We start from the raw sequence: 25,936 nt of genomic DNA, 5'->3' as shown, positions 1-25,936 counted from the left end.
CCAAACTTATACTGAATGCAAGAAAACACTAGAAGACATGTTTAGATGCGTTTTATGCTGAAATGTATTTCTTTCCTCTTTATTCGATTAAAAGATTAAAGAAGATACAGAAATCAGGGATACCACAGAAGACCCCAAAAAAACAGAAACCTCAATCCAGGTTAGTGTTCCTCCCTTTTCTTTGCTACTATCATTTAAATATCCCTGAAACTAATTTATTTGAGTTGTTTATTAAAGCAATCCTGAAGATACTGAGCTCTTTCTAAACAAGAACTGGGCACTGTATTCTGTGTATATAGCTCAAAAAAGTACGTACAGTCGTGGCTAAATTTGTTTGTACCCTTAAACACCAAAAGAGAAGAACCCACAATTTTGTTTGAACTTGAAACTGACTAAAGTAACAGGCAGCCATTATTGTTCGTCTCGTATTTAATGATAATCAAACTTTGGTTCTGACTAGGCACCCTTCAAAGTGAAGACTGCTGCTCTACACAAAAAGAGTGAGCCAAGTTAGCTGTCCGACAGGTGACGAAGTCTCATTGAGACCTGCAGAAATCGCTTGTTTGCAGTGACTGTACCTCATTTTGCTGAAGCCTAGAGCCTCTGAACAGCAGTAAATCTTTAAGCTCTCAGCAGATTGGCTTCTACAAATTCGGCACAGTGCCTAAAAATAGAGAGCAATTAAGCATGTGCAGAGCAGGGTGAGACATTATATTAGTGGATTTTAAAACGTAGGCACTTATTTTTTAATGGTTTACAGAACTTTATTTTCTGACTAAAGTTCCACTTTAAAATTTGCTACTGTAGTTCGGGGAACATCAAGCTCCTTGGAGAAGGCCTTATATCCCTTACCTGTGGCATGCTGTTCTATAATTGTATTTTAATATCCTCAGACAATTCTTTTTCCATGTTCGATGTGGTACACACAATGATACCACACAGCAACAGAAAGACAGACAACTTCTCTTCATTTAAATAGACTGATTACAAGACTGAATGCATATGTGATACTAGCTACACAAAGCAGTTAGTTTGAAATATCATTGATTTAAATTCATTTTAAGAATTTCCAGGGGTTTCAACAAATCTCTCCAGGCCATTTTTTTTTTTGTAGAACAAGCAATCATTTTATCTTTTTTTTTTTCACTTTCTTTGCTTTACATTATGACACATCAAATGGCATGCAGGCACAAGAAGCAAATGTTTTTAGTTTCATCACTTTTCAGGAGGAATGAACCATTGTTTCAATGAGCTGTAATGGTACCAACTAATTTATCTACAGCTGTAGTTTTTACCCCCTTTATAGCTGGAAATGCTATTAAAACAGAGTGGTGAGGACTAGAACACCCGGCAGATTCTTAGTGCTATCTGTACCCTCTGTTTGTCCTGTCTAACATTATCACCTAGACTGAAAGTGGGAGAAAAATTTGGGTTCTCACCAGTAGAGGGTAAATCTTCCAATAGGGGACACTAGTTATGCTATTCTCTGTTTTTTATATATATATATATATATATATGTATGTGTGTGTGTATATATATATATATATATATATATATATATATATATATACACACAGTATCATATCAATTGAGTACAAATTTGTCCACTCTTCTTTGCAGAACTGCTCAAGTTCAGGTGGATTTGATGGTGACTGTTTGTGGACTGCAGTCTTCAAGTCATTCCACAGATTTTCAATGGGGTTTAAGTCTGGGCTCTGACTAAGCCATGCAAGGGCATTCACCTTTTTCTCCTTCAACCACTGTGTGGTCATTTTTGCTGTGTGCTTTGGGTCATTGTCATGTTGGAAGGTAAACCTTCTTCCCATTGACAACTTTCTGGCAGAGGGTAGCAGATTTTTCTCAAGAATTTGATGGTATTTTGCCCCATCAATTTTTCTTCTATCCTGACAAGTGCTCCAGTCCCTGCTGCAGAGAAGTACCAAAATAACGATCTGTCTGGCGGAAAGCCAATACAGCTTACAATCCAAAGTGGAGCTGAATACAAATGCATGCCACACTTTTCAGAGTTAAAAAAAAAAAAAAAAAAAATCATTAAATTATTTATAATTTCCCTTCCACTTCACAATTATATTCCACTTTGTGTTGGTCTATCACATAAAATACCAATAAAACACACTTTATGTTTTTGGTTGTAATATGATAAAATTTGTAAAATCTCAAGGGGTATGAATACTTTTTCAAGGCACTGTATATGTATGCATGTGTGTGTATGTATGTGTGTATATATGTATATGTATATATATATACATATATACACACACACACACACACTGCCTTAAAAAAAAGTGTGTGTTTTGTGTTTTTGTACTGTTCAGAATTTGCAATAAACTAGGATTAAATATTATGCAGGATCCACAAAATATTTATTTTTCCATGGTATTGAAAGAATATGTGAGAGCCCAATTACCTTCACATTTCACAAATGGACAAAGGGTGCCTAAACCTGTGCTAAAAACGACTTTTAAAAAGTAGAGGCTGTCAGAAAGATCACCGTCACAAGATAGGCACTGCCTGACAAGCTATTATCTTGGCTTAGTACATAATGAATATGTGAATTATTTGAGTATCAGGGATAGACAGTATATAATTGGTTGTATTAGTCAAAGGAGTAAACAGTAGTGTCCTTGTTTTACATGTAACCAGTAAACCTCTGTTCCTTATCTGAATGTTATTTGGGGGGCTGGAAAGCCATCAATCGCCTCTGTAATGTTTTTATTTATTTATTTTATTTATTTCAGGGACTTATATAGCGCCATCAATTTACGCAGTGCTTTACATATACATTGTACATTCACATCAGTCCCTACCCTCAAGGAGCTTACAATCTAAGGTCCCTAACTCACATTCATACATACTAGGGACAATTTTAGACAGCATCCAATTAAATAGATGTCCCTCCCAGGTAAATATCCATACACCCCCCATATTGCACAAAACGATTATACAAAACATGCTGTAGAATTGGGATACATATACATACATTAACACCGGTTAAGCTCCAGATATCAATTATTCTCACGTACAATAGAGATATAAAATAATTTTGGTTTATCAATAAATCCATTAAATAGTAAAAGTTTTTAATAATCTATTTACAGTTTTGTGTATCTTTTCTCTTCAGTGTTTCTGGAAATGCTATTTTAATAACTTGGTTTCAATATTTCCGAAACTATTGGGGATTATATTTTGTTTGCTTTTTTTAATGTTTTTGCATGTTAACCTTAAATTAACAATAACCAGGGGGGGAATAATATAATGTCAAGAATAATATTTAATTCTCTAGGACATTTTCCTTTTGTAGAAATAGTTTTTATGTCTTTATTAAGTTTTCAAGCCCATCATGTGCTTTATTCTCCATGTTTCATACACGTTTATGCAGGCTTGAAAGATTGTTCTTGCAGCATGAGTTAATAAGTAATGATGGCTAAAAGTGACAGTTAACAATTGTATTTACACAATTTTAAGAAATCTATAAACATTGGAGCATGGACCTAGTAATGACTCATTCTTTCTATTTTAGAATGAAAAACGTCAAATACTTAAGAGATTAAATCAAAACCTCAAAGCTCAGGAAGAAGAGGAATGTGTACACAAGAATGTTGAGGAAAAGACCCAGAAAGTGAATACGGAAGACCCTAACCAGAATGGGGATCCAGTATCTGCTGACCGGAAGAAATGGCACCCTGAACCCCCTCCAGTGATTCCCTTTTCACAACTTACTCTTGTTGAGGATACTTTATATGCGGGTCAAAGTAAGCTGCCAGCAGCAAGTCCAAGTATTGAAATCCCATCACCTCTGCACTAGTCTGTCTTGGTTTTATTATAAACTGTAGAATTAAAAAGCCCCTGATGTATCCTTAATTGGAAATAAAGGTATAATTAATTAGCTTTAGGTCAGGAAAGTAAGCAACAGCTGAATTGATAGGAGGTGCTCAAATATAAGGATGTTTGCAGAAGATTTAACTCACTGATGTCCATTCAAAACAAGTGATCACATTTCAATGAGGATTTTTTTTAGATTTTTACAGGAATCGTGCATCCCCATTGGATTGTATTCCCTGAATAGTTTTCCCTGCTAAAGGGATCATGTCAGGATAGACATATGGCATCTACCATTATTTCTTAGTGAGATCCAGAGCCATGTTACTTCATGGTCCATGAATCCAAACCCCCTGAACACACTTTTCTTGTTTTTTGATTGGTGGCTCACCAATGTCTCGTACATATTTAAAAAAAACGGATGACACAAATTGCTTTTGAAGTGCTCGTACGATCATCTGATTGTTCATACGCAGCCGATCACGACAGTTCATCTTACATTAGCCAAAGGGACAAGCACAAAAATGTTGCTCATATGATACCAGATCATACTATTTGTTTGTTTGTCAGTACAGTATTTATCCAAAAAAAAATCAGAATACATTACAATTCAACACATTACATCATTTCCAAAGTTGTATTCTGTCGTACAAGAATTTTTATAACGTTAATACCCTCTTAATTTTCAATATGAGAATGGTATGCAACAAAAAACTGACAATCATTCGTCCGATATTCTCATTGTGTACGACACTTAAGCAGTAAAACATGGATAACTGTGGCAGCCATGTAACTTTAATCACTTCAACCCCGGAAGACCTGGCTGCTGAATGACCAGGCCATTTTTTGTGATTCGGCACTGCGTCGCTATATCTGACAATTGTGCAGCCGTGCAACACTGGATCCAAACAAAATTGATGTCCTTTTTTTCCCCACAAATAGAGCTTTCTTTTGGTGGCATTTGATTGCTTATGCGGTTTTTATTTCTTTGCGCTATAAACAAAAAAAAAGCGTCAATTTTGACAAAAAAAAAACACAATATTTTGTACTTTTTGCTATAATAAATATCCCCTTTTTTTAAAAAAAAAAAAGCAAGGTTTTTCTCAGTTTAGGTCGATATGTGTTCTTCTACATATTTTTGGTAAAAAATATCGCAATAAGCGTATATTGATTGGTTTGCGCAAAAGTTATAGCGTCTACAAAATAGGGAATAGATTTATAGCATTTTTATTATTATTTTTTTTTAATAGTAATGGTGGCGATCTGCGATTTTTATCGGGACTGCGACCATATGGCGGACACTTTGGACACTTTTGACACATTTTTGGAACCATTGGCATTTATATAGCGATCAGTGCTATAAAAATGCACTGATTACTGTAAGAAATGTCACTGACAGGGAAGGGGTTAACACTAGGGGGTGATCAAGGAGTTAACTGTTCCCTATGTGTGTTTCTAGCTGTAGGGGGAGGGGACTGACCTAGAGGAAGTAATGGATCGTGGTTCCTAGTTAATAGGAACTGACTATCTGTCACGCCTCACAGAACAGGCATTTCTGTGTTTTCACACACACGTCCCTTTCCTGCCTCTCGTCATCACAACCGCCTGCCACGAGCATCGGCACCCCCGCTGTGCAGCAGGCACGTGCGCGCCCCTGCTATCCCTCATTAAGAATGAATCTGCAATAGCAGCTTCCAAAGCTTTCTCTGCCAGTTTCCCTTTTAAAAGAAGGTTTTAAAATTTTTGATCAAAGTGATGGCCTTTTTGAACATTTTTGAAAGATTTGCTCTTATTATTTTTTTGTTCTTTTTGTTAGATCTTACAGTTGGTGCTGTAATAAAACTGGATGAAGGCGATCACCAGAGGCGTGAATGGGGGAAGAGTCCAGCAGAAACGGTTGTAAAATTACTTGGTGAAGCACAACTCCAGTTCCAGACTGAAATGTTACAAGTAGCTAATGGTGAGAGCAAGAGACTGGCTTAAGGATGAGACACCTAACAAGCCACCTAGACATTTGAAAATGTGACATACAGTTGTGCTCATAAGTTTATATACCCTGGCAGAATTTGCCATTATGATTTAAAAAGAGTAAACACAGTTGATTGATAATAAATAGCTTCAGCCAAACACTAACCACGAGTGAAAAATGTTTTTGTGTTATCATTCATATTCTCTGAAAAACGGCCAAGAAATCATAAATTCTGCCAGGGTATGTAAACTTATGAGCACAATTGTATGTATACTAGCAGAGGTTGTAAAGGAAGAGGTTAGGAAGGGTGAATACTGTGCTTGGTTCTTTAAATGAAGTTTTTTGTGTATTTTGCAAGGGTGACATTGAAATGAGCTACACCTTTACCAAAAAAAGCTGCCTATGCAGATAAGGGTTGTCTGTAGATGAAAACAAGCTGTGCAGTTTTGACAAGTTGAATAATGCTCCTGTTATAGGTGTAGGCCATTTATGTATATCATGAAGTCTTACTGGAAGACTTTTAGGACGTTTGCGAAGGACCGCTGCCAAGAGCGGCCTAGTGTTAACTGCTCACCTTCACCATCACAAGGGTGAGCCCTTTTCTGATTCAAACCCCCTCGTATGCGCTTTCTCTCCGCTCATGCAGTAGGTTTAGTAGACAAGCAAAGCTTTTATCGAGAGAAGAATAGTTATGCTTTCTCAGGGGTCTCCAAACTTTCTAAACCAGGGGCTAGTTTACTGTCCTTAAGACTTTAGAGGGCTGGACTGTGACCATTGGGAGCAAAAAAGGTCCCGGTTTCAGTGGGAAAAACCACCACCCCATCTTTGGTGTCATTGGGAGGAATTGTGCTCCACCATTGGTGTCATTAGACCCAATTGTTGGTGTCATTCGGAGGTATTGTGCCTCTTCCTTAAAGTCAGTGGGGGCAAAATTATACCCCATTGTTGGTTTCAGTGGATTACATTTTCCCCAAGGGCCGGGTAAAAGCAAGTAAGGGGTCCCCGAGCCGCAGTTTAGAGACCAATGCTTTATATATTTGGTTTCCTTTCTAGCCTGTTTGTAATTCTTAGCTGCACAAAAGCTCACTGAAAGCATGACAAATTCTTTCACAACATACCAACTTAGCCCCATTCACACTTGAGTATTTTTCAGCTTGTTTTCCTACACTTGACAATACTTAACATGCAGAATCCCATTCTTTCTAATTGTCCCAGTTCACACTTGTACACTCAGTTGGTGCGCCTGTAAAGCCGTGACACGTGCATTTGTGCGTGTTTTTACGCCTGAAAAATTCTCTTCTAGAAATGCTCTCCTAACTTTTCCCAGTCCAGGAAACAAATAAATGAGGCTTGATACATATGCAAAAACAACTCCCTAAAGCTTGTAAAATGCCGCTCTGAATACACGCTGCTCAAGTGTGAATTCAAAGCTTAGAGCTGCTATTACAACAAGGAGATCTAACCAAACATTGTTCAAAATAGACCAACACTTAGATCACTGAAATGAATAACGGAAAATATTATCTGCTTTCTATACTTAAATTGCAACTTCTTGTTTGCTTCCAAACCACATGGTCTTAAATTGACAAAATAAAGATTTAATTTTACTTTGTAAGATACAGTGGGGGAAATAATTATTTGATGCTCTGCAGATTTTGTAAGTTTGCCCACTTACAAAAAAATGAAGGGTCTATATTTGTTAACCTAGGTGCATTTTAAATGATAGAGACAGAACATCAACCAAAAATCCAGAAAAAAACCCATGATACAAATGTTTATAAATTGAGTTGCAGTTCAGTGAGTAAAATTGGTGATTGACAGGCAACAGCTCACTGTTCGGGGAGTGTTCAATCGCTCGGTTCTCAGTGCAGAGACGCCAGGGGACCGATGCTGCATCCACCTAGGTAAGTTTAAAACTGCAATAATGCCCAACCCCATACTTCTATTTTGAGGTTTATTTGCTGTCGCTTGGCAGCTCAAAGTTCCAGCTCCCTCCATAAATTTTCTATAGGATTAAGGTCTGGAGACTGACTAGGCCACTCCATGACCTTAATGTGCTTTATCTTGAGCCACTCCCTTGTTGCCTTCGGGGTATGTTTTGGGTCATTGTCCTGCTGGAAGACCCATCAACGACCCATCTTCAGTGTTCTGGCTGAGGGAAGAATGCTCTCAGCCAAGAGTTTTACAATACATGGCCCCTTCAATGCGGCAAAGTCAGCCTGTACTTTTATCGGAGAAACGGCCCCAAAGCATGATGTTTCCACCTCTGTGCTTGACTAGAGATGGTGTTTATATTCCCCATTATTCTTCCTCCAAACACAGCGAGTTGCGTTAATGCCAAAAATCTCTGTTTTGGTCTCATCTTACCACAGCACTTTCTCCCAATCCTTCTCTAAATCATTTATATGTTTATTGTCAAACTTCAGATGGGCCTATACATGTGCCTTCTTGGGGAGGGGGACTTTGCGGGCGTTGTAGGATTCATGGCACGTCTTGTGTTACCAATGGTTTGTTGGTGACTGTGTCCCAACTGCCTTGAGATCATTCACAAGCTTCATCCGTGTAGTTCTGGACTGATCTCTCACTTTTCTCATGATCATCCTTACCCCATAAGGCGAAATCTTGCATTGAGCTCCAGTTCGAGGGCCATTGGTGGTTAATTTGTATTTCTTCCATTTGTGAATAATCTCCCCAACAGTTTTCTCCTTCTCACTAAGCTTCTTGCTGATGATCCTGTAGCCCATTCCAGCCTTGTGCAGGTCTACAATCTTGTCCCATGTCATCTTGACATGCTTTGACAGCTCTTTGGTCTTGCCAATGATGGTGAGGTTTGAATGAAAGAAAGAAATTCTGTGGACAGGTGTCTTTTTTTTTTTTTTTTGTTATACACATAACGAGTTGTCGTTAGGAGCACCTTCCTAAATTGACAGGACTAATATGTGTATCACATGAGCACATACTGTAGCCAGTCTCTGGGAGCAGTGGCGGCTGGTGATCAAAATATTTGGGGTGGTGCAAACAAACTGAAATTCTGAAAAATATTGGGAAAAAAAAACATAATTTGCAGCCCCACTGTACCCATCAAATGCAGCCACTGTGACCCCCCCCCCCCCCCAGTGGCATTTAACCTGCACCCCCCTGCCCGCTCGTTGTCTTACCGACACTTACCCCATCTTGGTGGCAGGTCAGGCAGCAGGTGACGCGGCGAGCTGTGGGACGGGCAGCGGGTCAGGCATCCACCATGCGTCTCTTCTTTCGTCCTGCTAAGCGTCCAATAATCGCCTGTCCTTTCAGCCAATCGGGTAATAGACCCGTGCTTCCTGATTGGCAGAGAGGCGGTTCAGTTTTAGAAAAGCGAATATTCATTTGACTAACACACCTGGGTAGTCCACCCTATTTTGAAGCCTATTAGAACCTATGGCTCTAATCAGGTGCTTCAAAAAAACACCCCCGCCGCTATAATTCACGTACCCGGTGTCCTGAAAGGGGCCGGAAACATGAATAGGGGGTGGTCGCGGCAGCCATGGATTGATTCATGCTATGCATGAATCTATCCATTACTCATATAGGGGGGGTGTCATGACAGAGTGGGCGGCACCCACGCGCCCTTAATGGATGGGCCGCCACTGTGTAGGAGCCAGAATTATTGTTGATTGGTAGGGGATCAAATACCTATTTTACTCCCTGAACTGCAGCTCAATTTATAACATTTGTATCATGTTTTTTTTATTTCTTTGTAAGTGGGCAAACTTACAAAATCTGCAGGGGATCAAATAATTTTGCCATTGTAGATTTGTTTGTCGTGCATTTCTAAAAGCTTCCCTTACATAAAAATAAAATAAAAAAAAACGCTTACTGTGCATGCAAAGATATGGAGCAACAGGTTGTTTGCTTGTGGGTAACAGCACTGCAAGAAGCCACCATGCTTATAAATAAGTGTAAAATCATAAATGTTTTTGGATGATGGTATTTTAGGTTGGATCCGCTGTTAAAGCAATAATCTGGATTACTGAGGCCAGTCACCTGTGGCCTGTGCCTTGTCCATTTTGTTCCATAACATTCCTGTCCTGATACAATAGAGATAGTTCCTATTCATGCCAAAATCAAGCTGATCATCAGAGCTGCCTGATTAATCATTAAAAAATTGCGATCTCAATTCAACCCCTCTCACAATCTCTATGCAGAATTTCCCGATTCATTCATGTAACACGTGTAGAGCGTTCTCTGCTCACTTACCTGTCAAAAGAAAAAAACCGGGCAGCCTGCTAAGTTTTTCACAACATTGTCCTTGCTAGTAGATAACTATAAACATTGTAACTTTTCGTTCTTAGAGCAAAGGAATTAACTTCATCTGTAAATAAGGGAAGTTTAGCCACTTAAACACTAAACCTTTTTCTGACACTTGTTTCTTACAAAGTTAAAATCTGTATTTTTTTGCTAGAATATTTCTTGGAACCCCAAACCATTATATATATATTTTTTACCAGCGACCCTAGGGCATAAAATGGCGATTGTTGCAATATTTTATGTCGCACTGTATTTGCGCAGCGGTCTTTCAAGTGCAATTTTTGTGGAAAAAATACACTACAATGAATTTAAAAAAAAAAAAAAAAAAAAGTAAGCCCAATTTTTGTATAATGTGAAAGATCATGTTATGCCACGAGAATCGTAATCTTTATTCTAAGCAAAAAAAATTGTGATCCTCATTTTAGCCAGAATCATGCAGCTTTATCATCTGGTATAAAATTGTGTGACCAGAAGCTCTGTGGTATTCATTGTGTTCAATCAGATTTTTGTATATAGTGTAGTGTTTGGTGGGTTGCAAGCTACCAATGCTTATAAAAAAAAGTAGTATTCAGAATGGCCTTCGATCATAAGGCGCAGATGTGGATCACTGTTGTGGACCACTTTTGTTTGTTACAATTATCTACTGAGTAGACTTTTATTTGTTAAAAAAAATTGCTGACGCTCTGTAAACACTTTGACTTGTAGATACTCTTCATACCGAAAAAGTTGAGAATGAAACCCTGTCACGGGATCAGGAAACGTGTAAACCACCTTCTGTGAATATGGACTCTTTAATCTCACCTAATGAACAAAGAGTACCTGTGGTTGAAAGTCCAACTTCCTTAGACATGGCTTCCGTAGTCACCACTTCTGTTGAGACTGAGGATCATCTTTGTGGTAAGGGAAAGACTAATGACTTAGGATTATACTAGACTGTTAAAAATAGTACCTTAAACCATTTTTTTCATCCTTTTTTTAAGTTTGGGTAGAAAATGGGAACACTTGGTTATAGCTGCAAAATAAGAGTTGAGGGGAAATTAACTGATGGTGACATCAGTTCCAAGGACCACTGTTTTTTTTTTTTTTTTTTTTTTTTTTAACTTTTAATTCTTTTATTGAAAATGGACTAAAACAGTGACAATAAACAATGTGCTCAACATAGAGCACATAGAACAATAAGGTATATTTAGAGTGCATTGATATTTTGCATAAGTATAATCATACAGCACTCTTCTTCAAACCAATCCTGATATACATGTTTAATAACAAAGAAACACAAAATGATTGATTATCGTTACTTCAAGCATTGGTTACAGTAAGATCAGAAGAACACCACACATCCCACACCTTGTTATGTTTAGCTGGGCAACCTCTGTGTTCAAAAATAAGCTTCTCATAAGGCAATACCTGACTTACTAACCGAAGCCATGTACGTATAGATGGAGGAGTGGGCGTGCCTGGGGGGTGCCTCTTTACCTGTGTTGTCAGTCGCTCCAGGGTGGACTATGCAGGCACATGCCACTTTGCCTTTCAGGTGGTCAGTTGCTGGCACATCCACTCCTTGTCTCCTCCCTCCTGGCTGCACAGCAATTCCTCTCCATACCTTGACTGGTCACAGAAGGCGTTGTACCATCTTCATGCTCTACTGTACTCAGGGGGTCTGCAGCATGTCCTCTAACATTGTTGATTCTGATAGTCCTGACCACTGCCCCCAGTCTGAGTTGCTACCCTCCTCAGAGGCTAACTCTTTTCTTTTGTCTTTCCAAAGAGAAATTCTCAGTCATCATGCCTGATTTTATGGAAATGTGGTGTTCCCTGTTAAAATCCTCACATCGCAGGGGTGAAAGCAGGCTCACTCTGCCTTTTCTCCACAGGCCATCTCTGTTTCTCCTCTTGTGTTGAATGAAGAGTATCAGGGCTCCTCATCTGACTCAGGGGACTCCGCACAAGAGGATGCCCAATTTGCTGATACCTCTCCCAAGATGCAGGATTTTATTTCTGTCCTTATTGATGCAATATGATCATTCTTGCCCTGCAGCAGCCGGAGTTGACCCAGACAAAGGTCATCAGTCTTTAAAGACAGCCAAAACATTTCTTGTACATTTGCCTGTGTTGTTTCTTGACTGGCCTCATGCAGAAAAAATCTTCATCCCTCCTAAGCACTTTTCTCATTGATATTTTGCGGAGGGGGTCCCTGTCATGGTCCCAGCCATTTCCTGCCTTTACAAAACCTTACAATCCCTGCTGAGGATGTCTAGGTGTTCAATGACCCTGTGGTTAAGCAGTAAGAAGCCCTCCTTAAGACCATGTTTTCTTTGACTGATTCTGCTGTGTTGTCTTTCTACAAAGAGAGATTCCCGGTACTTTCAGCTTTCAATTTTCTTTATTGTGACAAATCCACAAAGTTTAAAAGTGTTTAAAATGCTTCAGCTAATGAGTGTTTCACATGAAGAACAAGCTCACGCTTTTACGCTTGGAGTACACTCACTCTGGTAATTAATCCTTTTAACTAATTCAAAATCAATTCTAACTGGTTCCCCCAGCTATACAGTGCAACCTGCTGTCACCATGCCTGTCTATCCTACTCTGGCTGTTTGCTCTGTGGGCATGGCCCAGTCTTGCGATCCACTTGTCCATCAGTTAGAACTCTTGCCTATTGCCCTATACAACTGTGTGGATGAGTGAGCATATGCTCTCGACCTAGTTTCTGGGATGAGCCCCCTTTCAATGCATATGCAAAATAACTTTTGGCTTACGTGTTGAACTACGAAGTTTCCCTGCAAGAAGCAGCTCATGCGTAAGCTCTTTAAAGAACAGTGCCTATTTGGTGACTCTCTAATGCCCTGTACACACGGTCGGACATTGATCGGACATTCCGACAACAAAATCCATGGATTTTTTCCGACGGATGTTGGCTCAAATTTGTCTTGCATACACACGGTCGCACAAAGTTATCGGAAAATCCGATCGTTCTGCACGCGGTGATGTAAAACACGTACGTCAGGACTATAAACGGGGCAGTAGCCAATAGCTTTCATCTCTTAATTTATTCTGAGCATGCGTGGCACTTTGTGCGTCGGATTTGTGTACACACGATCAGGATTTCCGACAACTGATTTTGTTGTCGGAAAATTTTATAGCAAGCTCTCAAACTTTGCGTGTCGGAAATCCCTGTGGAAAATGTGTGATGGAGCCTAAACACGGAAAATCCTATCGTGTGCACAGGGCATTACTCTAGAACAAGAAGGCAAAAGCTCCTCCTACAAGAACCTTCAGTTCCTGAGATGAATAAGAGCTCCTTTTAATTCCCTTGGGGCATCCAGGTCCAAGCCCAACCTTACAGATCCGCCATATAACTTTGATGTCAAAGCCTTCCATGCAATTATGGGAGCCCTCCATTTGTCAGAGGGTCTAAGACAGACTTTCAGTCCTCGCCTGTATTCTGTTTCATGCTGTCAAACTTGACATTCTCCCCACAGAAGCAGGCCAATCTCCACACTGCTCTCTAGCAGCTCCTCTGTCAGGAGGTCATTGCCCCAGTTCTGGACTACTATACTTAAATCTAGTCTGTTTCAAACGTCATAATCAATAAGTATACCCATAAACATGAGATGACTGAAAATAATTAGAAAGGGTTACAATTACGTGTGTTTTGAGGGGCCACCTAGCAGGCTTATTGCTCATTGTCACATACAGTATATAACTTTAAAGCAGTTGTAAAATTATTATTTCTTTTCCTAAAATAAAACACACGTTATACTTACCTGTTCTGTGCAATGGTTTTGCACAGAGCAGCCCTGAACCTCCTGTTCTCGAGTCCCACGCTGGCGTTCTCTGATGCTCCTCTTCTCTGATGCTCCTCTTCTCTGTGTGCCACTATAGGAAGCTGCTTCCTATGATGGCACAAGTGAAGGCTCACTCCTGAGCCAGGCTGTGTGTCCATTGACACACACAGCCTGGCTCGGCCCTGCCCCCGATCACTGGATTTGACTGACAGCAGCAGGAGCCAATGGCTCCTGCTGCTCTCAGCCGTGCCTGTAAAAGAGCAGAGAGTGCAGTTGCAGATGAGTACAGTTCTGTATTTAGGGAGGGGAGGGGGAGATTACCTGCTAAAGTTTTTTTTTTTTTTGCCTTAATGCATAGAATGCATTAAAATGGTTGTAAAGGCTCAAGGTTTTTTATCTTCATGCATCCTATGCATGAAGGTAAAAAAACATCTGTCTGCAGCAGCGCTCCTAGGCCCTCTAAAACCTACCTGAGCCCCATCTCCATCCAGCGATGTACACAAGAGCCTCGGCTCTCCTTGGTCTCTCCCTCCTCATTGGCTGAGACAGCAGCAGTAGCCATTGGCTCCCACTATGGTCAATCACAGCCAGGGCCAAGCAGCGCTCTGTGTATGAATGAACACACTGAGCAGTGGCTCGGGAGTGAGCCTGCTCAGGTGCTCCCATAGCAAACTGCTTGCTATGAGGGCAGGAGGGAAGGGCCTGGAGCGCCAACAGGGGACCAAGAAAACTATTGCACAGAGCAGGTAAGTATAAAATGTTTATTTAAAAAAAAACAAAACAAAAAAAAAGGCTTTAATATCACTTTAAGGTACAAAAATGTATGAATTTGGAGCCACTTAAAAAAAAAAAAAAAAAAAGTAAAAAGAAACTATAAATACTATATATTTTTTTTCTTCAAATGTCCCTGAATAAGAATCATGCCACAGGGCTTCTAAAATCCATTTATTCATCTTCAGTCATCTAGAAGATATGAGTATTACTGAGTACATGGTAATCGTGACAAATTTTCTATAATTTGCAGCAAATGCTTGTGGGGGGATTTAATGGATGTGATGTCTACTTATCAGTCACTAAGTGTTGGAAAATCATTTCAGATAGAAGTCTGGAAAATCATCCTCTCACAACAACACATTTCATTACCCATCTCTGTCATTTTTTTGTTTTATTGCTTCTTTGATTTAAATAAAGCTTACATGAGCGTTCAACCTAAAGCTATTAGTATACTTTTGTCTTGGGGATGATTGGCTAACCTTGGTGCAAGTATTTGATACAGAGCTTTATTCCCTGAATCATTTCCCCTTCTGGCTGTTTCCACTGCTATGCCCGCTTTTGTTGAAGGTATATTCCCATGAGAGTCCCTGAAGCCATGGAAAAAAATGCAGCGCTTTCATGAATGATTTAAAGTGCACATAAAGTCCTAAAATTACTGTGCTATATTCATACTTGGCTCCCTCCAAAAGTACAGAGGGTGGAGTGAGCGTGGTCACCCAGGAACATAAGGGGGTTGATTTACTAAAACTGGAGAGTGCAAGATCTGGTGCAACTCTGCATAGTAGCCAATCGGCTTCTAATTTCAGCTTGTTCAATTAGGGTCCTTTCACACGGGCTTGTCCGCTCACTCAGCGGGGGATTGATCCGCTGATCCCCGCTGAGCAGGCAGATGACAGATCCGTCTCCGTTCACCTTGCTGCCCGGAGAGCTCCCCTCTCCTCTATGGGGAGATGGGATGAAAACGGACTGCCTGTCCAATTTTCATCTGATCCAATCCTCCAGACGGATGGAAAATAGGGTCACCATCCATCTGGATTTCACGGACAGGATCGAATAGCTGCGGGTGTCAGTGGACATGTCACCACTGACATCTGCCGCTCCATAGGAGCGATCGGTTTCTGTGCAAAGCTGCACCTGATTTTGCACTCTCCAATTTTAGCCCTCATTCACGCTGACGGCGGGATTGTAATCGTGCGAGTTCAGCTGAACTCGTGCGATTACAAACCCGCATTTCAGTGCGAGTTCAGGGGAGATTTGAAAGACATCTGTGTGGGTTCATGCACAGTTGTCTATTGAAATTGCCCCCCGAAGTAGTGCAGGAACTACTTTTGGAAATCAGTATGGTGCACTGATTGTGCCGTTGCCGGCAATAGACTGCGATTTGGCATGCGATTTGATATGTTAAATCGCCCCGATGTGAATGGGGGCTTAGAGCCCTTTAACTCTGCTCTGTAGCAATATGCATTTTTACAGCGATTTTGCTGTGTTTCATATGCGTGTTTCCTGTGTGTGCGTTTCTGATCCGGTATTTGGGTTGCCTGCATCTGTAAAAGAATGGACATGTGACTCAAAATCTCTGTGTTTTTACCACGATTTTGCAGCAGTTTCCATTCATTTCAATGGGAAGCTGCGTTTTTGGTGCGGTTTTCAGCACCGCACCAAAGATGCAGCATGCAGGACTTTCCAAAACCCATCGCTCCCACAGCGCAGTGTGTGAAAAGTCCCATAGGATTTAAAGGGGAAACATATTTTTTCTTGCAGAGTAAAAACGCAGGAAAAAACGTATCAGTTACGTTATGAAAAAACGTTTTTTTTTACTACAGTTGTAGGCCTCAGACAGTAGTCAGGGCACCATCTTAAACCGTAACATAGGCAATGAATAAAAGCTAAAGAACCTGCATTCTCAGCAAGTGCTTAAAACAGCTGCTGAAAATTAAAACCTGAGGGTTTGATATAATTTTTTGTGTGAAAAGTCCCATAGGAGTTAAAGGGGAAACCTTTTTCCTGCAGAGTAAAAATGTATCGGTGTGAAAGGGGCCTTAGTAAATCAACCCCAAAGTGTTCTATTTGCATACCAGGTCAAAATAAAAGAAAGAATGGAAACTCATACAGCCTCGTATAAGGACTTTAGATACATTTTAAATTGGGTAGGTTATGAAAAACGTGTTTTTTTTTTTTTTTTTTTGTTTTTTTTTTGTTTTTTTTTTGTTTTTTTTTTTACTACAGTTGTAGGCCTCAGACAGTAGTCATGGCATCATCTTAAACAGTAACATAGGCAAGGAATAAAAGCTAAAGAACCTGCATTCTCAGCAAGTGCTTAAAACAGCTGCTGAAAATTAAAACCTGAGGGTTTGATATCATTTTAATGCTGAAATTTTCTAAAACTGTAAATCACTGTAAGTCCTATTTAAATTTAATTGTTTTGAATGACTGTAGGTTCAACCCCCTATCAATGAAAATAATATTTTTTTGGGCCTGATATATTCCTACTTTGCTTTCTTGTGCGTTGTAGATTAATAAGTAGGTGTTGGATAACGTTGCCTTATATAATATCCTCAAGCCTTTCTGGTGCTTTAGCAGGTAATACACATTTGATATGTTATAACTATGCAGGTGAACTTCAAACCAAAAAAGAAGAGCTACCAGGCCAAAATGACTTGCAGGATGTTGAAGCAAGCAAAGGCTCTCCTGTAGATGAGGGCTCTTTAATTTCGCTAATGGACGTAATCTCACCTGTGCCAGTAGACCATCTTTCTCCAAAGAAGGGACAAGATGACCTGGTTTCTGATCCTACCCAGGCTGTGCACCAACCATGTGGTATGTAACAAATTGTATAGATTCTTACTCTGAGACTTCAACTATGAGAAACAATATGGCAACATCTGGCTCAACTATCAAATATCAGTATATGTATGTTTCAACTGGACTAAAACCATTTTGCTGCTTTAATAACATGGTCACTGTCTATACTTTCAGCCACCAGGAAAAAAACACTTCTGGTACGCTATCTTGAGAAACGATATGTAAACCCATTTGGTGCTATGACAGTGACCATCTGTGTAATTTTACTCATAGTACAATACTGTTCTAAGCAGTACACTGTTTACAATACGCCTAAATTTAATCTAAAAGCTGCCTTTCTCTATGAAAGCAAAATATGTGTAAAATCTTTCAATGTAGATGAGTTGCCTGCTTAATGGACACTGTAAGGATTCACAGATTATTGCAGGTGCTTTACACAAATTTTAGGAGTTACTGATTAAATTTGACTTTCAGCATTAACAAGGTACCTTTGTGGTGCACTCTGTACATCTGTGACGCTGGGCTAGTAAGCTAATGATTTTGAGTACCTTGGTTTGAGAGTAACTTGGTTTGAGAGCATTTTGTAAGACGAGCTAAATTTTTAAATTTTTACTTGATATACAAGCGATGACTTGATATACAAGTAGCGTCATGTCACAACCGAGTTTAAGTGTATCTATATGGTTACATTTAATGAAGGTACAACATTTAGCAACTCGCATGGTTGATGATTAAAAATGGCACATCTAAGTATGCAGGCAACCGGGGTAAAGCTGTCCATGTAGACCATCCTCCACACCACCATTGATGTCGTCCCTTCCGCGCTGTGCTTCATGAGCACTTTAAGCGCTCATGGAGCACACATTAAACGTATAAAAACTCACTGCAAAACTACTGTTTTTATAACTTTATTTTAAGGTCCAGTGTGCATGAGGCCTAAAAGTCAGCAGCTACAGTATTTGTAGCTGCTGACTTTTAATTTAAGTCATAAACTAGAATAATTATGCATTTAAGAACTTCTGACTTTTCTCTGACTGCTGCTGGTACAAAATGTTACATAAAAGTGCACTTGTTGCCTACTTTGGAATCTCCAAATGAAGCTGATAAGCCACTTTCTGTGACAGGCTAGCTTCTTCAGTGCACAACCACTAAATATCTGGAAGTCTAAGCCAAAGGAAAAAGGGGAAATATGTATAGATCTGCATAAAGCCTTAGCATTCATTATATCCTTAGAAGAATTAAATGATTGCAATCTGATCTCTGAGACTGGTTAGACTCCATGTTCATCAGGGATGACATGCTGTACATCATCAGACACCTTCAGAAGACCAGGCTATATATGAATTGATTTGCTGGATTTTTTTTCCTGATAGGCTGATGTTTACAGAAATGACCGTTGACACTGCTTAAAGCAGAGCTCAATCCAAAAGGGGAAGCTTTGCTTGTCTGCCTCCCCCTTCCCTCTCTGCTGCCACATTAGGCACCTTTGGGGGGGAGCTGGTACCTGGTTTTGACAGGTACCTGCTCCCACTTCTGGCTCAGTTTGCCTCGGTGAACTGAGCTGGAAGTTCGCCTCTTTCCCCCACAGTCTTCTGGGACAATTCACAGGTCCCAGAAAACTACGGCCCATTCACCAAGTGCAGTGCACTATGTGTAGTAGGGAACCAGCTGTAAAGTCACAAGGCTTCACTGCTGTTTTCCCTTGGGATGGTGACGCCAGCACCTGATAGCCGATTGAAAAATCAGCTTGGGTGAGGACACCACTGGATGCCTGCACAGGTAAGTGCCCTAATATTAAGGCTGAGTTCACACCATCGCCCCATGCGGCTGCCAGCAGTGCATCCCCATTCACCGTTTCAGGTCCAATTTCAGCCCAAATGTTTGGCTGAATTCAGACCTGAAACAGACCAAAAGACGCACAGGGCTCCTGTGCAAATTTGCATCGGAGCCACAGCAGAGATATGTGAACGGGCTCCATAGAGAGCCGGTCAAAATCTCCTATTGCGAATTGGATGCCTGGAAACCGCATGCAATACGCAATGATGTGAACCCAGCCTGAAATTCTGCATCTACAGTATTTGTGGGGGAGCCCGGGGCTCCTTTTTAAAGATATATGTATGTTTTTAAAGTATAAGGCCTCGTTCACACCATGTGCAGAGACGAGAGTTTTTCTGTATACATTTTGCAAGGGCATAAAGAAAACAATTGTTCTCTATGTACCCTGTTCACACCACAACATTAGTATCACATGCAGATTTTTTTTCTGCGCAGGAATCTGCAACATGTATGCAATTTTCTGTGATGACACACGATGTGTGATGTCTATCTGTGGAAAAAAAAAAAGGAAAAGAAATCTGCTGTCAATGTGCATAAAGACTCACTGAGGGCGGCACAGTGGTGTAGTGGTTAGCACTCTCGCCTAGCAGTAAGAAGGGTCACTGGTTCGAATCCCAACCACGACACTACCTGCTTGGAGTTTGCATGTTCTCCCTGTGCCTGCGTGGGTTTCCTCCGGGTACTCCGGTTTCCTCCCACACTCCAAAGACATGCTGGTAGGTTAATTAGATCCTGTCTAAAATTGTCCCTAGTATGTATGAATGTGAGTTAGGGGACCTTAGATTGTAAGCTCCTTGAGGGTAGGGTCTGACGTGAATGTACAATGTATATGTAAAGCACTGCGTAAATTGACGACGCTATATAAGTCCCTGAAATAAATAAATAAATAAACATGCATGAAATCTGATGTAAATTGTAAATGTCTGTCTCTGCAAGTGAAATCTTTTTCTATCAGTTTTTATGCAGGTATGGTGTTTTTTAGCTGATGGGAAAAAAGTTTGTTTCGCGGTTGGTTTTTGCCCCCCATCCCCCCCCCCCCCCCCCCCCCGCAACAATCATCTACCCTTTGACTATGATTAATGTTGCTTTCAAGGGGAACTTCCCTTTCTCAAACTATATTACCTATTTTAAATCCTTATGACACTAGCATTAGTAAATAGATAGTTACTTCCTCATTTCTGGTATGATGTCATACATCCCAGGAGTCTTCAGGAGAGGAGAAGTGGTTTTCTCAGCTAAGCACCCCCTCCTGTCTGCATGCCTGAGCTAAGAACAGATCGATTCCAGTCAATATCACATGAATCATGTGCCCTTACTCAAGATGGCCATGGCCAGAAATACTAGGGGGGGGGGGGTTTCAAAGTGAATTCCCAACAAAATAAAGCATGGAGACATGGATGGATGGGGGAGTTTGCATTGAATATTTAAAAAGGCTTTTTTGGTTTGTTATGCTCAGATGCAGTGTAGTTCCGGTTTACAGTTTCATGTATGTAGCATATGTCTGTTGCAAGCTTTTTTTTTTCTTAAATTTAGGTTCTACCTACCACAATGTTAATGCCAAAAATCACTCCAATAAATACCGCTTTTTAGCCTGGATTTGGGTTTTTCATGCACCTTTAGGCATTTTAAAACAAATTACCATTCAATCAGGAAAAAAGGGCCTTTTTTGCCCATAGCATAGCATAGCCCATAGTTTCTTTGTGACTAATCTGTTCTGTCATCCTTCTTGGTTAGTATTGATTTGTCACGCAGTCAGTAAAGCATCAGACTGAGCGAATCATTGTTACCTGTGCTTTTAATTTTCACATGTCAGATCTCCGGTGATAAGGCTCCAGGAATGTGCAATTTAACACATGCTGTGTTTCCAGGACACTTCTAATAAAATGTTAAAGTGGAATGGTGATAAATGATTACCATAACCAGTAATAATCTGTATGGATTTACACTCCCTTTCCTTTTCATCTTTATCAACCCATGTCAGACCATTTCCTTTTAAGACAATGAAGTGTCTTGTCTGGTTAGTATTACTTCTTTCGTTTGTTTATCCATTTGTACTTAAAGGGATAGGCGCAATGCTTTTTTAAGTGATGCTGTCTGTTTTATCCAGATGCCCTGTCAAACCTGCTCTATGATGTGTTCTCCTGGGACCAGGGGTAGTTGTGTACTTTGGCTCAGGACATTAGAAAAGCTGGAAGGCTAACCATATACATGTGATGGTTAGAAGATCCAGCTGCCCAAAGATCCATCTTCTCCTAAAGATATTTAGGGTATATAGGTATGCATAATTGTTTCGGTTGAATGTATGTTTGTGAAGTTAACAGACAAATGTGAAGCTAACCTATCTAGAGGGAAGCTTCAGTAGTTTGAAAACCAAAGTTTCCCCTTGGTTGGCCAGGAGTTGCATTTAAAGGTTGAAATGTGCTGGCTCTCAGCCCTCAATTTTGGAGGATATTCTATTAGATGACTCCATGAAAAAAAACATTATTTGAATTATATAGAGAGTTGTTCCCTGTCTCACCTCCTTCGGTGGCCAAATGTAGGGAGCAGTGGGTAGAGGAGGCCCCGGATTTGGGTGGAGAAGATTGGGACGAATTGTGGAGCGTTCCTTTCACTCACTTATTGTCAGCTAGAGATCGCTTGATCCAATTTAAATTCCTCTACGGGAAATGTTACACTTCAGCTAAGCTATCTAAGATCTACCCGAGTACATTGGCAGATGTTGGCGTTGCTCACATTCTCCAGCCAATTTTAGCCACGTTTTTTGGCACTGTCGGGTATCCGGGAGTTCTGGTCTGCTGTTGGGTGCTGTATTAATGAGATTACGTCTGTGCCCTTGACAGTGGCAACCTGCTTGCTTGGCTTGGTGGAGGATTTGGCACCTACTAGGGCCCAGCGTACCTTGCTTAGCTTGTTATTTTTTTATGCGTGCAAGGCACTGATCCTTTATTGGAAGAAACCCATGATGCCCTCACTATCGTACTGGAAGGGGCTAGTAAATAGTGATTCCGTTCTATAAGGCAACATACCTGAGCAGAGGATGTCCAAAGAAACTAAACTAAACTGACTAAATAGATTCTACTGAGAAGGAGGTTATCTGCAGGGTAATAGATATGGGAGTATATGGCTCTGTAATTCTTGAACTACCATTGGAAGTATTCTTGGGACCGACTGCTGCTTCAATAGCTGTATATGGGGCGGCACAGTGGTGTAGTGGATAGCACTTTCGCCTAGCAGCAAGAAGGGTTGCTGGTTCGAATCCCAACCACGACACTACCTGCCTGGAGTTTGCATGTTCTTCCTGTGTCTGCGTGGGTTTCCTCCGGTTACTCCGATTTCCTCCCACACTCCAAAAACATGCTGGTAGGCTAATTGGATCCTGTCTAAATTGTCCCTAGTATGTATGAATGTGAGTTAGGGACCTTAGATTGTAAGCTCCTTGAGGGTAGGGACTGATGTGAATGTACAATGTATATGTAAAGCGCTGCGTAAATTGACGGCGCTATATAAGTACCTAAAATAAATAAAAAAAATATAGGAATGATCGCTGTCCTTATTACCAGGTGCAATGTGAAGTCGTTATATAAATGAATGTCTATATTATGATGTTGGTGTCATTACCCCTTTTGCTTTAGGGTATTTTCATCCGGAAGGGTTGCTTGTCCACAGGGTGGTGAACCTGGATTGGGGCCTGGATGTTTCTGTCTTTTCTATGTTTTGCCACCCTGCGTGGTGAGGTTGTTTACTTTTCTCCCTTTTTTGTTTTTTGTACTATGTAAAATATTATTAAAAAGAAATTGGCAAAAAAAAGGTTGAAATGCCTTTTATAGACCGTTGAGCCATTTCTGATTTACTGAAATATTTCACCAGGAACAATGAGCAAAGATATCTGCTCGTTTTCTAAGAATAATTCCAGAATAATTCGTCAGGAGGTCTTTACCCCTTTTAGACATGTCTAAATCAGCTGTGGGGGGTATCGATCGATAGCCATGGGGACACTGAGCACAGGGCTGGGCTGCAGCGGTGGATGCAGTGCGGATGAGAGGGGATAACAGATTGGGTGTCAGGAGTCTCGGCGGAGAGAGCTCTCAGTGCGTCCTACTCCATGTACCACAAGCCACTCCCCCGTCTATGGAGATTAAGGACAAAAGTTTGTCGCCATTTCACGAGCGGGCGCAATTTTTAAGCTGGAAATGTTGGGTATCAATTTACTCGGCGTAACATTATCTTTCACAATATAAAAAAAAAAATGGGCTAACTTTTTACTGCTGTCTTATTTTTTAGTTAAAAAAAGTGTATTTTTGCTTGTAAGACCGTTGCGCAAATACGGTGTGACAGAAAGTATTGCAACGACCCCTATTTTATTCTCTAGGGTGTTAATAAATAAATATATATATATATATATATATATATATATATATATATATATATATATATATATATATATATATAATTGGGGGTTCTAAGTAAGTTTCTAGCAAAAAAATGATTTTAACTTGTAAGCAACAAGTGTAAAAAAAGAGGCTTGGTCCTTAAGTGGTTACATACATTAAATATATAGTTCATACATAAAATGGATTATTCCAAGATTTGACCATAACAAGTCAGATTGGGTGATGGCTCATATCTTCCACCCTAAAGGAGTTATGCCGCATACACATGACCGGACTTTACGGCATACTTGGTCCGGCGAACCGGAGTCTGTCAGACAATTTGATCGTGTGTGGGCTCCAGCGGACTTTTTTTCCCCAAAAGTTTGACGGACCTAGAAATAAAACCTGTTTCAAATCTTTTTGACGGATTCGAGTCCGGTCGAAAAGTCCGCTCGTCTGTATGCTAGTCCGATGGACAAAAACCGACGCTAGGGCAGCTATTGGCTACTGGCTATGAACTTCCTTGTTTTAGTCCGGTCGTACGTCATCACGTACGAATCTGTCGGACTTTGGTTGATCGTGTGTAGGCAACTCTGTTCTTTTGGAAAGTCCGTCGTAAAGTCCGTCGAACCAAGTATGCCGTAAAGTCCTGTCGTGTGTACGCGGCATTGGAATTGCCTACAGTCTTTCAGTGGAGTTACAACCCCAATTCCAAAAAGATTGAAACGCTGTGTAAAATGTACATAAAAACAGAAGGCAATGATTTGCAAATCTCATAAACCCCTGATTTGTTTACAATAGAAAACATAGCAAATGATTAAACTGAGAAAATGTAACATTTTTATAAGAAATAAGGTAATTTTGAAATTAATGGCAGCAACACGTCTCAAAAAAGTTGGGACAGGATCATGTTTAGTTTGGTGTAGCATCCCCACTTCTTTAATAACACTCTGGGAACTGAACTGATGAGACCAGTTTGGAGTTTTGGGAGAGGAATTGAGTCCCATTCTTGCCTGATCTAGAATTCTACATGTTCAACAGTCCTGGGTCGTCTTTGTCATACTTTTTGTTTCAAGATGCACCAAATATTTGCAGTTGGTGAAAGGTCTGGACTTCAGGCAGGTGAGTTAGGCACCTGGACTCTTCTACAACAAAGTCATGCTGTAGTCATAGACGCAGTATGCAGTTTAGCGCTGTTCTGTTGAAATATGCAAGCCCTTCCCTGAAAAGACATCTGGATGGGTACATATGCTGCTCTCAAACCTGGATATCTCCTTTAGCATTGATGGTGCCTTTCCATATGTGCAAGCTGCCCATTCCATAAGCACCCCCATACTATCAGATGCAGTCGTTTTTTAAACTGAGTGCTGATAACAAGCCAGAAGGCCCCTCTCCTCTTTAGTCCGGAGGGCGCGGCACCCATGTGTGCCAAAAAAGAATGTACAGCGAACAGTTTTTTTTTTTCTTTTATGATAAATGTATTCAATAAATACATAAAAGCTGACCATTGTACACACCCCTGCCAGTGTTCAGTGGTTTGTCTCATCCCGGTAACTGGTACCTTTGCAAGTGAGCTTGCTCTTTTGAAAAACTGACCTACTGGCTGGATCGCCAGATGAAAATGGAAGAAAGAGCCTAAAAAAGAAAACAAATGTAGCCATCACCTTGAAGAATTGGTAAGCTGCAATATAATAGAGGTTTTCTTTTGGTTTTAATGCTGGTTTAGATCTTTGCCCAGCAGTGACCGTAAATGAGGAAGCTTAATAGTAAATGAGCTCATAGGTATCTTTAATTTTCTAAGTGCGTGCATAGCAATACTTTATACAAAGGTATTTTTCTTTTACAACAGAGGAGCCTGAGGATTTGGAGGCTGAAATGCTGGAAGATACCAAAGGAAATGCAAGTGATGAGCGTCCTGTCAAGGCTGTGAGTGTTTGGAATGAAGAAACCAAAGAAGAAAGGTATAGTAATTGCACAGCCCCATCAATCAGCTCTACAGATTATCACACAGTCCATTTACAGCTTAATCCTTGACAGTTACATAGCTTTCTTATATGAATGGCAATTATGTGATACTGAAAAATCTGTAAAGCATGCTGAGTTGTGCAACATACCTGGCAGACGGCTGCAAGTGGAATGAGCCTAGATCAGATTTCCACTTAACCCTTTAATGATCCCCGATGAAAACCTATAGTTCTTTGAGAATTTGTACACATGGGTACCAGATCTCGGCATATAGTGCTTTTCACTGTGGCCACCTCAATCACTTGTCA

At 40.4% G+C, this 25,936-nt stretch overlaps 1 protein-coding gene across 3 annotated transcripts in view; it reads left to right on the top strand.

Annotated features, from left to right (window-relative positions):
- NEK1 (NIMA related kinase 1) overlaps positions 1–25,936 on the top strand; it is a 205,843-nt gene that overhangs the window by 146,506 nt on the left and 33,401 nt on the right. For all 3 annotated transcript variants that reach the window (XM_073606279.1, XM_073606287.1, XM_073606272.1), the window contains 6 exons: positions 95–160; positions 3,542–3,773; positions 5,657–5,800; positions 10,802–10,993; positions 17,269–17,472; positions 25,513–25,624. In XM_073606279.1, coding sequence (XP_073462380.1) covers positions 95–160; positions 3,542–3,773; positions 5,657–5,800; positions 10,802–10,993; positions 17,269–17,472; positions 25,513–25,624 — 950 coding nt within the window. The remainder of the gene's footprint in view (positions 1–94; positions 161–3,541; positions 3,774–5,656; positions 5,801–10,801; positions 10,994–17,268; positions 17,473–25,512; positions 25,625–25,936) is intronic.

The sequence above is a fragment of the Aquarana catesbeiana genome, linkage group LG01 (genome assembly GCF_042186555.1).
Source record: "Aquarana catesbeiana isolate 2022-GZ linkage group LG01, ASM4218655v1, whole genome shotgun sequence".
In the NCBI taxonomy this organism is placed as follows: domain Eukaryota; kingdom Metazoa; phylum Chordata; class Amphibia; order Anura; family Ranidae; genus Aquarana; species Aquarana catesbeiana.
This window is presented reverse-complemented; position numbering and strand designations above follow the sequence as displayed.